This window comes from Stegodyphus dumicola, chromosome 1 (assembly GCF_044657685.1).
Source record: "Stegodyphus dumicola isolate Sdum_Otavi_A_Nest chromosome 1, ASM4465768v1".
Taxonomy (NCBI): Eukaryota; Metazoa; Arthropoda; class Arachnida; order Araneae; family Eresidae; genus Stegodyphus; species Stegodyphus dumicola.
In genome coordinates, this window is record NC_140768.1 from 7,415,710 (window position 1) to 7,432,405 (window position 16,696).

Sequence of the window (16,696 nt, forward strand, 5' to 3'; positions counted from 1 at the left end):
GCAGAGCAAAATATTCTGTGCTGTTTTCAAGCTCTTTTTATGGCTGTGCTATCTCAGTATCTAAGTCCCTGGTGGATTAAATCGAATGAGTGTGCAGTTATTTTTGTGCTGTGCCAGAAAATTTTCATCTGTGACTTTGGTTATTAACATGTGCGATGGAGGAGAGTGAATTCCTTCCACTCAACAAAATGGATGCTGCTGCTGTTCGTAATCACGTGGTGGGGCTACCTGATGAAATACATAAATATGCAAATACATTGCTTCACGATAACTGGATTGAATTACTAAATGAAATACTCAATCTTTAAATGATTATGTCACTGTTGCTCAACAAGTTAGCTTACTACAAAATGCCATTACTCAGAGGAATTCGGATATTGATGAGGTACTGGCTAGTGCTAAGGACTCGTACAACTATTCAAAGGTAAGCACGAATCTTTTGAGTGCTCAATTCTGAGGAAATTCTTTTTACTACTAATATTGCTAATAATGTTATTTCTTTGTGTGCTTAAAGTGCTAAATCATTTATTGCCATTATATTTGTGCATTCTGTTTATATATTATTACATTAGAATTATTCATAACAGGATGCTGAGATCTGAAAACTGGAATCTATTTAACAATGAAAGTATTAAAACTCATTGGGAGTCTGCAATAAATTTGAATTTGTTTAGCAAACATCTTCAACTTTGGCATATTCTTTGCCACGTAACAAGTAATATGACTGGCCCAAACAATTGAAATGTCATAAATTGGGTCAAAAATATGTATATCATTTCTGTGGTGATAAATGAAAAGCTTATGTATAGGCTTCAGCCCTATCTCAGTGGCATTATATGATAAGTAAGTAAGTGAAACGTTCAAGACGAAATACTTATTTAAACTAACTAAACAGATTGAAATACTTATTTAAATTACATAGTATCATTTTATTGTGGTTTTGATTAAGGAAGTAATATTTTAGTCGCATGACGGCTGATGAGGCTCTGCATGCCGACTGTGGCACGCGTTCTACAGGTTCCCCATCACTGGTCTATAGACATAGCCCAGGTAGAAAAGCAAAACATTTCATAGGAAATTAGATGAATATTCATTTAGACAGACATGAGAAACATTACGTATTTTTTGTACATTAAAAAAGTGAAAAAATATGTTATATAATCCTACAAAAATATTTAATGGTCCAATCTAATTAATTTTAATAAATTTCAAAATGAAGTATATCAACAAAAAAGAAAACTTTTCTAAACTTTTCTAAGGCAGTTGTCTCAAACTGGTGGCCTGCAGGCTGCATGTAACTCCCTGAAGCAGTTTCACACAGCTTGCAGATATATTTCGAGCAATTTAATTAGCATTACTTTGAAGACAAAGTTCAATATTTAAATTCTTCAGCGTGCAGTTTTACACTATTTTACTTATCATCAAAAATAAGTATAAGAATCGGCCAAAAAATTCACAAATGGAACTAATTCATATAAATATATATATTAAAATATAAATTTAATTCCTATAAATTTTTAAAAGATTTCGAGCTACACATCTGACAAAATTTCATTCAGTCTTATCATAAAATATCCTCATTTGTGAATGTTTGCAAAAATAACAATCACTTTGTTTGCATGTACATTTATAACTAAACATTGTTTCTGCTCAGTTGAAAATTAATAAGGAAGAAATGAGATTGGAAGATGGTTAGCAGGTTCTGCAGCACGAATCTGCAGCCAGAAATACTTGGGAAATATTTTGTAAACCCTTTATTTTTAGCTTAAGTAAGTAAGTTAATCACTGATTCGACATACTAGAATTATTTGGAGAGTCCACTGCTCTTAGATGACAACATTAACAGAAAACCAAATGGATAATGCTTAGAAAAGTTTTATGAAAATTATACATACCACTCCAATCTCATTCTGAAGACTCTGCTCCCTGTATGCTGGGGGGGGGGGGAAATCAAGATATTATTTGACGTTTTAAAGAAAGATATATACTGATTTTGAGTAAAAAAAAAAAAGCTCTTTTTGCTACTGAAAATATTTGTTTATTTGTATACAAATATTTATTTGTTTATTTGTATACAAATATTTTCAGGCAAGAGCAACTGGTGACATTAAAAATTCAAAGCTGCAGAAACAACAAACACCCTTTGAAGTGTTTTTGTTTAAAGGAACAACAACTGCTGCTTTAAAGAATTACTTATCAATAGGATTTTAAACATATTGATTTAACAATAAAATTTTAACAATATGATTTAACAAAAACATTTTCGGAAAAACAATTTTGTCACATAAGTGGTGCCGCCGCTGGGGCTGATAAAACAGCATACTGATATACTTGATAAAATAACACTTACACTTTAGCAAATTTTTATTTATTTGCATTTTAGCACATAAAATTTTAAGGGCCCACCAGCGGCCGAGCTATAGAGACACCGAACACTGGTAGTTCAGACCGAGGTTTGAATCCTGTGAATGGGCTGGCTGCATGGGCGTTTTCGTGGTTTTCCCCATGTGTTACGTGTATACGAGCCAGTTTTCCTTAGAAAGTCTTCCTCGAAGGCATTCCTCCCGTTAGGCAGATAGCCCTCGTGTGCTTTGCCATAATTAAATAATCCAATGGAATCCATAAAATTGTATATTATAAATTATTACATATTATAAATTTTTATTAAATTATTTTACATATAAATATGTACAAAATTTTTAAAGAATTTCATTTAAATCCTACAAATACTTATTCAATTCAGAGTCTGCCAGTAAATCAAGAAATTCTTTTTCAGTCATTAGTGTGTCGTCATAAATTTCATCTCTCGATTTATCACACCTGATGTCATTATCTTTACTTTGATAGATTGCATCATATCTTCTCATATGGGTAACGTTTTTTGATTGAAAATAACCATGGGGGGCAACTTATTGCTTATAAAATGGAAAGAATTAAGAAAAGTTTTGTGTTTTTTCTGAATGAACAATATATTTTATAATCAAATTTGCCGATGTGTCAACGTTACTGATATTCAACATGTGAAGGGTGTAGAAAATTGACCAGCCGATGCTCTTTCTTGCATTCAAACAGTTACTGATGCTATTCCTGTTAACTCTGAATTTATTTTGCTAGCCTAATTTATTTCACATTGCTAGTCACCAGTATTACATGAACTTAAATCAAAAGATAAAATTTCTACTGATTGCCAAGAAGAGACAGAGTTTTAAAACATGAACACCAGACATGCCTTTTGTTCATCGAAAGCTTTTTCAGAAAAATAAGTTAGCTTAAATGTTCATCCCTCTCAGTTCTTATTTCGTAAATGAGGCAGTAACTTGCTTGTCTCTAGGACAAATACATCCTCAGATGAGGGAAATATAGTCAAAAATTCTATAAATTCATTTAACAGATGGTTCAGTGCATTTCAAACATCATTATATTCAAACTTTTATCATCATTACAAGATTAAGAAAAGTCAAACGGTCAAACAAAAAACTAAACCTTGAGTTACAAAACAAGAAAATCAAACTAAATATATATAAAACATTAAATTACTACAACTGCGAAAAAAAATTGCTATTAATTACCTAAGGAGACTGCACAGCTGAGGATAGTGTGAGACTCCTCACAGAGAGCAGTTATCTTCTTGAGATTCTGAAAAAGATTAAAATTCAAATTAGAGTGCTGCGTTTTTTTTTTTTTTTTTCATTTAAATAAAAATTTCAGTGAATTTGAAAATATTTTATTATACTTCATATGATTTCTAACACATATATTCTTTGCTTTGTAATAGTTTACACCACTGCACTTTTACAAAAAACCTGTACGTGTATTTGTGTTTGCTTACCAAAAAGCAATCCTAAAAAGAGTTTTGCTTATACCGGGGCTTCTGTACAGCATAACTCAAAATCGAGTCGCCTAAGAATGTTGAAATTTTGTATATAGGACTACTATAACATGTAGATGTGCACCTTGTATTTTGGTTGCAATCGGCCGCGCCAAACGTATATGAATATAATTATATATATATATCCACTATGTTACCCGGCTCAGTGATCTCAGTTTCTTTACTCTTATATGTTTGTAAATTGTACACTTTTTGCTTTAAAATTGATTGAGTCATGTTGTTTTATGTTTTATTGAGTCATGTTTAAATTACCCAAATATTCATGATTTGTCATAAATGTGAAGGATTCTAAATTTTAAAATGTAACATTTTATACATTTCTCTGGATTTCTTATTTATTTAAATTATGCATTCTTTATTTTAAAAAAATCTGATGTGAATAAAATGACTTCTTCTATGGTGTATTTAAATAATAAATAATTTTTGCTGCATTTCAATTTATACTTATTAACTGGAATTTGGGATATATTTCTCATTCATTCAGTTCTCACTTCATGGCAAGGAAGAAATGCATAATAAAATTTTGATGTCAAAATGGCAACTCCTGCAGATCATCAAAACGCACGTCTACATTGTCCCCCCACCCAAACAATGGCATGAAAAACATCTCTAAATCACAAAAAGTATAAAATATCTGAAATGAACTATCATACTACCGGATTAGAATCATTATTTATGTCTAGTTCTGTTGCAAAAATTGTGTATGAAGAAGCATAAAACTTACCTGTCTTGGGCAAGGTGGCGGGGCAGACAAGGAGGTTGTGGAGGATGAAATCCTCCTCGTCTTGTGTCCTGGTGCCTATAAAAGTAACAAATATAATTAGAAACAACTATTACAATAGTTAGTGCACAGATACGAAATATTTCTCATATTTACAATCAGGTATAAAACATCTTGAAATAACTCTGTGTAAGGAAAGAATAAAAGACTCTTTTTTCACACAAAAAATTATAAAAACTGATTTTTTAAATTAATTCTAAAGAGAATTTTTCATGGCATCTGTACGTACGTATCTCGCATAACTCAAAAAGAAGTAGCTTCAGAATATTGAAATTTTTTATATAGGACTGCTATAACATGCAGATGTGCACCTCTTATTTTAGTTGCGATTAACCGCACCAAACGTGTATAACGCATATAAAGAGATGTATATATCCACTCTGTTCACCAGCTCAGTGATCTCAGTTTCTTTACTCCTATATGTTTGTTAAGTTGTGCATTTTTTACTTTAAAAAGGATTGAATTATGTTATTCTTATCTTCCGGATAAGATTTTGTGCCTTTTAGTACATCTGCATGCAATATTTGTGGAGTTATCAACAATTTAAAAGTTGCTTAAGTGCACCTAAGCTTAATGAATTTTGCGATTGCGGACACATTTGTTTACACTTCAAACTTGGCAAAATAGCAGATTTGTTGCCAATCTACAGAAACTAAGCTTTGAAACAACAAAGATAATACCTTTTCTTATTATTGCGAATTAAATCACGTTTAATCCATTCTGGAATTTATTCGAGGAAATATGTGTTTCAGATTTATTTCGTAATTTTTAATATATTTTTAGTTGTTATATATTCTTGCCTTGTCGAGAAGTGAGAACTGAATTAATTGAATGAGAATTGAATGTGAAAAACTCTTTCTTTTTTGTTTTGTTTGCTTAATTTCTTTTATATTGTTACGAAATGTAAAGGTGCAGTAAGATAGCTTCCCCGCAAATAAAATGGCAAGGGAAGGCAGGGTTGCCACATTTGACGATAAATCAGCCTTTTGGCGACATTTGGCAACAAAATTTACAATATACCATAGACGGTTGGAGAAACTTCTGGAATGAATTCTTACTGGTTTAGTCCAGAATGTTCCCGAACACAAGCCGAAAGCTATATAAACCGTGCTGGTCTGCAGTCTGAAAGTGTGCTACATTGAGAGTGTGTGTGCCTCGTCTAGCGAGTCAATCCCTGCGGAGTCGATCAAGTTGACAGCCGGGCAGCGAGTGCCGAGTGGTTCGAGTTCACTGAAGGAGCCTGTTAGTGTATCGCGTTTAGTGCATCGTCGAGAGAGCGTGTTGAGCTCTGGGAAAGACTGAATCGAAGATTCAGGAGCTGTGCTCATGTGTCGTTGAGTGCATCGCGAGTTGTAACGTGGAGAGTCTCGAGAGTACGTGGAGTTCCGAGAACGACCAAGCACAGTCAGGAGCTGTACTCCAAAAAGCAGAGTCGGCTGCTTTGCAGGAAGCTGTCTCCACCATGATAGCCTGATAACTTGAAGGCTGTGTCCAGGGTTCGTACACATTTCTGCACAAGGAAATTAAGTACTTTTAAGGAATTTAAGGACCATTAATGAAAAAAATTAAGGACCTATGAGCAAATGGGAACTGGATAAATTCAATTAAAAATATTATATCTATGCTTGAACCTGAGTAGGATGCATTATTATTAAACATAACTTAATTAACATAATTATTGAAAATAAAATTAATTTTATGAAACTTATAAAGTAGCATTAAATATTTTACACTCATAATAACTGGACATATTTGAAAGAAGGTAGGTGACATTTTAGTTACCTTTTACTAACAATTATCCTTTTTTTTTAATGTCTCATTTTGTCACATATTTGCTCAGTCTAGAGGTTCAGTAATTAGATTTTATGTCAAGCAGCATAGGTTAAAATGAGCATTAAAATCATAATCAGCATGATTCATAACAAAAGACTGGTTGTTGTCACCGCTCCTGCTTGCCTATAGAGAAACCTGCTGATCAGAACAAACCTGAAATGCCTGATGTAGGCACAGTTACAAGTTTTGAAAGTTAGCTGACCTCTGTCTGATGCTGTTAGTGTCGTAGCTTCATGTAGAGTTCCAGGGGTTGTAACTCAGTTAATATACTTTAAGGTTCTATTAAGCCACTAAAGCATTAGCAGGGAATGTTGTTTTGAATTTAGTCTCACTGGATGCAAAGAATAACTTTCACGAGAATTTTTATATTTTTGTGTTTTACCATGCGACTACGGTAAAGGTTTAACACATTGAGCCTGACGCCGAATTTGCTGTCTTTTCCGTTGAGCCGGCAGCAATATTGCGATCAAGCGGTGCAATATTGCTGACTTAAATTATTAATAAATTATACAAAAAGGAAGGAGATGAACATAAAGTCCGAAAGTATTGTTCGAAATGTTATGATGACAATTCAAAACTATTTAGACGCAAGATAGCCAAAAATGTTACCAAAATAGTTGTTTATTTCTACATCTTTGTGTTTTATCTTGTGACCACAGTGAGTAGTAATGAAAGACAATAACTCGCTTTAATATGTAGGGATAATTTCTAATGGTGAGCAGTTAGTTATAAATAATTAAATTAAGTAAATAGATAACCTTAGTTATTATGGATTTACATGGCAACTATTAAATTTTATTTTTTAGCAATATTTGTTAAAAAAAGCCCTATTAAAATCAAAATCTAATAAAATTTCACAGATTAAAATACATGTAATTTATAACACTGATTCTCAAACAACAACACTCAACAAAATATTTATCCGTCATTTTAATTTGAAACCTTCCCAAGCATTTTGGCTAGTTTACATCGATTTCCTTAATTCAAAATGCAATTTCTTTATTCAAAATTAAATCAAAGTGTAACCATTAATAAAATTAACATAATCCTTATAAATCACTATGCAGTCGAATTTAGGATCCACAGAGATTGCATCAGATGGAAAAATGCCTAGTGCCAGCTATGTGTATGGTGCATTAAGACATATTAGATGGATCTTTTAAATTTTAAGTTTTCCATTTCTTTATTAATAAAAAAAAATCCCTTTCTATAATGCTTGCCCAGTGATAAGATTAGAAGCATTTTTGATATTTTTTATGATTGTGTCTAGTGAAAGATAGAGAAAATAAAGGGAAGATAAACATGTTAAGAAAAAGATTCTAGTATCGGGAATAAAACATTTAAATATTATGTTTTCATTGTTCTTCCAGGCGTTCTTCAAAATGTAAGAAATTCATCGCAAACTTTTTGTAAAATACATCCATTACGTGTCGATATCATGGAGACATTTTTCATTTTCTCACATATTTCTCGAATCTTCTAGAATTGTCGGTCCATAAATCTTAACTTCAGACTCTTCTAAACTTTCCAAACTGCAATGTCTAAAATACTAAAGAAAAATTATCTCTACCAATTCTGTAACAGCAAAAAGCCAGAAATATTTTTAAAAAAAAGACAGGAGGGAAAAAGTGTAAAATTAATTTTATAGAGAAAACTGATGCATATTCTGAGAATTTTTAATATTCCGATACAATTACATGGGGAAAACGCTATGAAAAAATTAAAAAGACGACATTTTTAATTAATTACATAGCAAATTTTGCTTTTGCTAAGAGCTGTTTCGTAAATTATGCTTTATAGCATTATACCTTGTTTATTTTTCAGATTCAAAATATTGTATAATAAGTTGCCAAAATGAAACTTTATAATATTACAGAGAAAAATAAAAATGTTTTATTTTAATGTTATTTTTTTAATATAATTCCAATATATTACCATTATTTTAATGAAATTTATCAATGTTTTAAAAAAAATCATCGAAAAATTCTCAGATTTCAGAATTAAAAATTTTCTATAGAAACTGACCTTGAAATCGGCAAATTCATAAGTTTAATAAAAGAATTCACATTCTCAAAAGCGAAAACTCTTTAAGAGCTCTATTACAAAAAATGAATTTTGAAATACTTATGTTTCACTTCTTGCTTAGAAACTCGAGTATCCCATCATTTATATTAGAAATAGAAACAAATTATAACACATGAAACCATTCAAAAGATAGCCCTATACGTCGGTGAATCGCCAAAAGTATTCCTCCAAAATGCTAATTCACACTCAAAATGGCAGTTGTAAAAACAGAAAATTTCAGATGATTAAAATTAAGGACTTTTAAAGACCAAAAATCAGTTCCAAAAAACTTAAGGATATTTAAGGACATTTAAAGACCGTACGAACCCTGAACAAAGATAATACATTCTCTTATTATTGCAAATTAAATCATGTTTAATCCATTCTGGAATTTATTCGAGAATATAAGTGTTTCAGATTTACTTCGTAATTTTTAATATAGAAATTTTTAGTTGTTATATATTCCTGCCTTGTCGGGAAGTGAGAACTGAATTAATTGAATGAGAAATACTGAATTGTCTGTGAAAAACTGTTTCTTTTTTGTTTCTTAATTTCTTTTATATATCATGTTAGATTTATTACAATATTTGAATAGAACATGAGACAACAATTAGATAATTCTTCAAATGATATAAATTTATATGCATTCTGAGTTATAATATGGACAAAATGTAACTCTGTCGAGTGAACCCAGCACCAGAGTGTCACTATGGTAAACAAATATAGTGAATTTTAAAGAGTGCATTTATTCTATTGTGGTTTATGCGCTGTGGACAAAGTTGATTTAATTCAATCCAGTAAGTTTAAATGAAATGCAAGACGAAAGACGTATAATTTAATATTCCGTGCAAGGAAGTCATGTGGTGTAAACATCAGATTTTTTATAACTGCAGCTACATCTAGCTGGTGCTATCTTCCATACTACACAGGAAATCCAAATTGAAGTTGATATTTTTTCGACTCGAATTTAAGATTGTTTTTTGACAGAAAACTTTCATTACAAACAGACACATTTCAAAATATAACATTTTATACATTTCTTTGCATTTTTATTTAGAAAAATTTTGCATTCCTTATTTTAAAAAAATCTGATGTGAACAAAATATGACTTTCTTGTATGAGGTATAAAATAATAGATAATTTTTCCTGCATCTCAATTCATACTTATTTCCTGGAATTTGGTATATATTTCTCATTTATTCAGTTCTCACTTCATGGCAAGGCAGAAATACATAATAAAATATGGACAAAATGTAACTCTGTCGAGTGAACCCAGCACCAGTGTCACTATGGTAAACAAATATAGTGAATTTTAAAGAGAGCGTTTATTCTATTGTGGTTTATACACTGTGGACAAAGTAGATTTAATTCAATCCAGTAAGTTTAAATGAAATTGCAAGAAGAAAGACGTATAATTTAATATTCCGTGCAAGGAAGTCATGTGGTGTAAACACCAGATTTTTTATAACTGCAGCTACATCTAGCTGGTGCTATCTTCCATACTACACAGGAAATCCAAATTGAAGTTGATATGTTTTTGGACTCGAATTTAAGAACGTTTTTTGATGGAAAACTTTCATTACAAACTGAAACATTTCATAATGTACCATTTTTTACATTTCTTTGTATTTTTATTTAGAAAATATTTTGCATTCCTTATTTAAAAAAAATCTGATGTGAACAAAATATGACTTTCTTGTATGGGGTATTAAATAACAGATAATTTTTGCTGCATCTCAATTCATACTTATTTCCTGGAATTTGGGATATATTTCTCATTCATTCAGTTCTCTCTTCATGGCAAGGCAGAAATACATAATAAAAACTCATATCTTCATTAAAAATTTAAAAATATGAAAAAAAAATTAAATTAAACTAAATTTGTTTTACTGAAACCTGCCTGTCCCAGGACCCTGTGATTTCGATATTGACCATGTTATGGGCCGGAGCTGGAACAAAAATTTATAAATTAGAAATAATCTTATTATCCAATGTTATGAAGAAGGTAAAACCCCAAAATTATGAATTAAATAGAATCGGCGATACATTTATTCCTTTTGAAATTTATTTGATAAAATTTCAGATTCCACACAAAAATGATACCCTATGTGTCATTTACGTCAATGTTGTTCTACTGAGACTCTATTTAAAAGTAAATGAAATTTATTTCAAAATTTTTATTAAATATATTTTCTCTCAAATTCTAAACAAAGTATTTTGATGACAAAAAGGCAACTCCAGCAGATTATAAAAACACATATCTACATTGTCATTTTCCAAAACTGAGTTTTCTTTTTCCTAAAACAGTGGCATGAAAAATATCTCTAAATCACAAAAAGCATAAGGTATCTGAAATGGAACTATCATGCTACAGGTTAGAACTATCATTTACTTCTAGTTCTGTTGCAAAAAATGTCTATGAAGAAGCATAAAACTTACTTGTGGCAGGCAAGGAGATTGGGAATGCCAGGAGGAGGTTGTGGATGATAATGAGGAAATCCTCCTCCTCTTGTGTTCTCTCTCCTATAAAAGTAAAAAAAATAGTTAGTGCACATATTACAAATATTTCTTACATTTACAATCAGGTATAAAACATCTTGTGATAACTGTATGTAAGAGTAGAATAAAAGACTCTTTTCCACCCAAAAAATTATAAAACTGATATAAAATGAATTCTGAAGAGAATTTTTCGTGGCATCTGTACATGCGTATCTCGCATAACTCAAACGAGTAGCATCAGAACTTGGAAATTTTGTATATAGGACTGGTATAACATGTAGATATCCACCTTGTATTTTGGTTGCAATCGGACGCTCCAAACGTATATAAATATATTAATATATATATCCACTCTGCTACCCAGCTCCGTGATCTCAGTTTCTTTACTCTTGAATGTTTGTAAATTGTACATTTTTTGCTTTAAAAATGATAGAATTGCGTTGTTTTTATCTTCCGGTTAAGGTTTTTATGCCTTTAGTAAATCTGTATGCAATATTTTTAGAATTATAAACAATTTTAAAGTTTTTAAGTGCCGCTAAGCCTTTATTTTCATGGCGGCCATTGATTGTTTACATTTGAAACAGCAAACTAGTGTATTTGTTGCCCATCTAGAGAAACATAGCTTTGCAACAACAAAGATAATGCCTTCATTTATTATTGCGAATTAAATCATGCTTAATCCTTTCTGGAATTTTTTCGAGGAAATAAGCTTTAAGATTTACTTCGTAATTTTTAATATAGATATTTTGAGTTGTTATGTATTTTTGCCTTGTCAAGAAGTAAGAACTGAATTAACTGAATGAGAAATACTGAATTGTCTGTCAAAAACTGTTTCTTTTTTGTTTTGTTTGCTTAATTTCTTTTATATATCATGTTAGATTTATTACAGTATTTGAATAGAACATGCGACAACAATTAGATAATTCTTCAAATGATATAAATTTATATGCATTCTGAGTTATAATATGGACAAAATGTAACTGTCAAGTAAACCCAGCACCAGAGTGTCGCTATGGTAAACAAATATAGTGAATTTTAAAGAGTGCATTTATTCTATCGTGGTTTATGCGCTGTGGACAAAGTAGATTTAATTCAATCCAGTAAGTTTAAATGAAATGCAAGAAGAAAGATGTATAATTTAATATTCCGTGCAAGGAAGTCATGTGGTGTAAACATCAGATTTTTTATAACTGCAGCTACATTTAGCTGGTGCTATCTTCCATTCTACACAGGAAATTCAAATTGAAGTTGATGTGTGTTTGGACTAGAATTTAAGAAAATTTTTCACGGAAAACTTTCATTACAAACAGACACATTTCAAAATGTAACATTTTATACATTTCTTTGCATTTTTATTTAGAAAAATTTTGCATTCCTTATTTTAAAAAAATCTGATGTGAACAAAATATGACTTTCTTATGGTATGAGTATGGGGTATTAAATAATAGATAATTTTTGCTGCATCTCAATTCATACTTATTTCCTGGAATTTGGTATATATTTCTCATTTATTCAGTTCTCACTTCATGGCAAGGCAGAAATACATAATAAAAACTCATATCTTCATTAAAAATTTAAAAATATGAAAAATCATAAAATTAAACTAAATTCCTTTTACTGAAATGTGCCCGTCCCAGGACCCTGCGATTTCGATATTGACAGTGTTATGGGCCGGTGCTGGAACAAAAATTTATAAATTAGAAATAATCCTACTATCCTATGTCAATGAAATTCATCAATGTTATATTTTTTAAAAAAATATCGTCGAAAATATACCAAATTTACGAATTGAAAGTTTTCTACAAAAAATGATCTTAAAATCGACAAAATGTTGATAGGTCGCCAAATTTGGAACCGTTCAATAAAGAATTCACATTCCCAAACATGAAAAGTTGTTTAAGAACTCTTCATTAGAAAAAAAATGAAATAATTTCGAAAAGCATACATTTCACTTCTTGCTTAACTTGAGTATCCCACCGTTTATATTAGAAATAGGAACAAATTATAATCCATAAACCTATTCACCCATTCAAAAGATAACTATATATCTCAGTGAAAGGCAAAAAATATTTGTTCAAAGTACTATTTCACATTCAAAATGGCAGTCATAAAAACCGACAAATTTCAGATGATTAAAATTAAGGACCTCTTGCCAAATTTGGTTGAAATTGAGAACTTTTAAGGACTCTTAAGGACCGTACAAACCCTGGAGAAACATTCATGTGCACATATGCAAAATAATATATTTCCCTCCTAACTCTATTAAGAACATTTTTAACGGAAAACTTTCATTACAACTAGACACAGTTCAGCAATTCCATGAAAATACTAGAAGAAATGAAATTATGAAATATTGCACGAAATATAGATTATTTGATATACAAAATAATTACTAGACAAAAATAAATGACAAAAGAAAATAGAATTGCTATTGCAACAGTGAAATGTGAGCAAGAAAACAATACTTAAAGCAACAGCAGCAACCATTTAACAGACTACCAAACATTTCCAAATATAAGGCAACCTGCAGATAGGCCAAGATTTTTTGTAAAACTAAAGACACATATGTGAAAATTGCATCATACATCAACTTACATGACAAATCCAGCAAAATTCCTTCTCTGCACAACTGTTTGTCTGTTTACCACAGATATACATACTGCCACTTACAAAAATATTTTGACCCAAATATTCATGTTTTGGCCTTTTTAAATGTAAAACATTATAAATTACAAAATATAATATTCTATACAATTTTTTTTTTCCTTTTCTATTTAAGAAAAATCCTCATAAAAAATTCTGATAGGGACACCACATGACTTTCTTGTATAGCATATTAAAGTATACACATTTTTTGCTACATTTCATTTAAACTTAATTCTTTCAATTTGAGATATATTTCTCATTCAATTAATTCAGTTCTCCCATTGCGGCAATGCAAAAATACATAAAAACTCGTAATATCTTCATTAAAAATTGCAAAATATGAAACAAATTAAATTACATAAAAATATAAAATTTAATTTAATTTAATTTGTTTTAAATTAATGATGTCCTCGTCCCAGGGACCTGACCTTGTGCTCTGATCACTGGGCCCTGGGACCTCATTATTGCCCTGATGAATCGCTGTAGCAAAGTTTTTAAATTGGAAATAAAATCTTTTATATAAGGTGTCTGAAATGGAACTATTATGCTACCAGATTAGAGCCAACTGTTACTTCTAGTTAAAAATATATATGAAGAAGCAGAAAACTTACTTGGGGTGGGAATGATGGCACTGGCGTAGCGAGGGGGGGAGAAGGAGGGCACCTCATTCTCTGCTTCCTCATTTTCATTACCTCATTCTCTGCTTCTGATCTTCCCTCCTGAGAATAAGGTCCCTTGCCTTTGTAGGGTGCGTGATTAACAAAAATGCATATTCAACAAAAAATTAGCATTAACTAGGAATCTAACAAAGAAATGGATTCTTGAGAAAGGCACTTCATTTAAATAAATAAATAAATAAATAAAAACGAAAATTATAAACAAATCAAAACAGAAATTGATTTCAGATTGCCAATACTTTATCTGTATCATCAGTTTTTCTGTATGAAAACATTATCAACAAAAACACATATTGAAATGCATTCAAGATGCCAGATAGAAAACAATACACTAAATACTGAGTTAAAAAGGAAGAAAATGACACTATATAAAACATTAAATTACCGCATATGCCAAAAAAATTAACTATTAATTACCTGCATCGAGCAGGGCATTAGCTTCCTTTCTCAGGACTTCATTAAACTCGGCCCTCATTTGGAAGGCTTTCTCCAACACCTGAAAAGGATAAAATCTCAATTAGAATGCTGTATAAATTATTTTTACATTCACTTTATATAATCTCTAACACAGACGCACAGCATTACTCAATGCAAATAGAGCTTATGGGTAACAAAAACTAAAAACTTTATACAGTACAGATGCTGCCCAACAGAAAAAAGAACGTTTCAAAATATATTTTATTTCAAACCAGTTTACTAAAGTGTTGTTTACTGAACTGCTTTGAAATAAAATGCATTAGTCTGGATAATGAAGAATCAGGCAGAGAAAGCAGTTTAAAATCTAAATACAATTTTTACAGAGACACTTTTTTAATGTGAGATGAAAGTCTCCTAAAATGAGTGTTTCTTTTAAACCTGTATACATGTATTATTTTTTGTAGTGACAGCAGTTTTCCATCCACTTCAGATCATAGTCTCGAGTCAAAAGGATTTCGCATTAGAGCATTGTATGATGAGTCACAACAAGATGGAAAGCCAGACATCAACAGATATTAGCATCCAACATTCGAGTGAGCTAAGATGCGGCCACCTAATTTGGTACCAAGAGATTTTGGTCAATGTCTTTCACAAGTTACCTCTTCAAAGAATGACCTTCCTAATAATGGTCCCACTGAAGAGCTGACAAAATGTCACGCAACTGCAAAAAAAGCTTCCACTGCCTATTACAAGAAGCTTACACAAAGAATTTACAAATGTATTTCCAGGTGTATGCCAGGCTTGAAGAAACTGGACTTCAGAACGCTGCAATTGGACAAAATGTCCAACCAAGCTTTTTACTTGAAGGAATCCAGATTTGGTCAGAGACAGCTAATTCATGAACAAAAACAAAATGCAACACTCAATACAATTTAGTGCGACACAATTTAAAAAAGGGCTTGTTTTGCTGAAAATAACGGGTTTGTTTCAGCGTATATGGATCTACTGACTTCTACATCATTCAGAATGGATATCCTGATGGCTCAAATGCAAAAATTCTTAAAATCTTGGTAATGCCTTGTATTGCTGCCACTGGCGATTCCATGGGTTTTATACATCAAAATGGCCTAGTTCATGAACTTAAACATAGGAGGAGGAAATAAAAGAGCACATGGAATGGTGTTCAGATTTAAATCCCGTACAACATGATCGGGATACATTGTTGATAGACTTTTAACTTTAGCTATTGTACATTTTATAGGGAAAATCTCCCATAACCTCATCTATCCTGTAATCAATTTAGTGTTCCCAAAGACTGAAAATATCTACAATCTTTATTAAAAGTCTTACAAAATTCCTTAATGCACATCTCTTTTTTGTCTGAAAGATATGTGTAAAAATGAATTTTTTATAATAGTTGTGTTTCCTATAAATTTTTCCTTTCTTACATTTTTATTAAGTTCTAGCATTCATAAATATATTTAACCAGCAGCTATCTGTTTATTTAAATTGCCTATCCTCTTATCAATTGAGTAGAGTACATACAAAGCATTTTCTTTATATTGATGCCAGTTTTATTAAATAAAGAAACACTGAACAAGAAAGATAAGAATTGAAGTGGTACAGATTTTAACAACTGCTCAAAAGGGATCATTTTAAATTTAATACAGTTTATCAGTTCAGATTGTCACCAGACAGTCCCCGGGTGGAATAAAAGAACATTTCATAAGAAATTAGATTAATATTCATTTAGAGAAATATTATTTATTTTCTATCGATTTAAAGAGTGATAAAAAATAAGTTATATAATTCTATAAAAGTATTTAATGTTTTAATCCGATTCATTTAAATGAGAATACATTAATTTAACATATTTTTATTTAAATCATT

General features: G+C 30.9%; 1 protein-coding gene across 1 annotated transcript in view; it reads right to left on the reverse strand.

Annotated features, from left to right (window-relative positions):
* LOC146999040 (uncharacterized) overlaps positions 1-16,696 on the reverse strand; it is a 92,167-nt gene that overhangs the window by 12,044 nt on the left and 63,427 nt on the right. Inside the window, exons 11-16 of the mRNA XM_085812245.1 lie at positions 14,807-14,885; positions 14,324-14,451; positions 11,007-11,090; positions 4,614-4,688; positions 3,570-3,636; positions 1,896-1,933 (exon numbers count right to left, since the gene is read on the reverse strand). Of these exons, the coding sequence (XP_085668371.1) occupies positions 1,896-1,933; positions 3,570-3,636; positions 4,614-4,688; positions 11,007-11,090; positions 14,324-14,451; positions 14,807-14,885 (471 nt within the window). The remainder of the gene's footprint in view (positions 1-1,895; positions 1,934-3,569; positions 3,637-4,613; positions 4,689-11,006; positions 11,091-14,323; positions 14,452-14,806; positions 14,886-16,696) is intronic.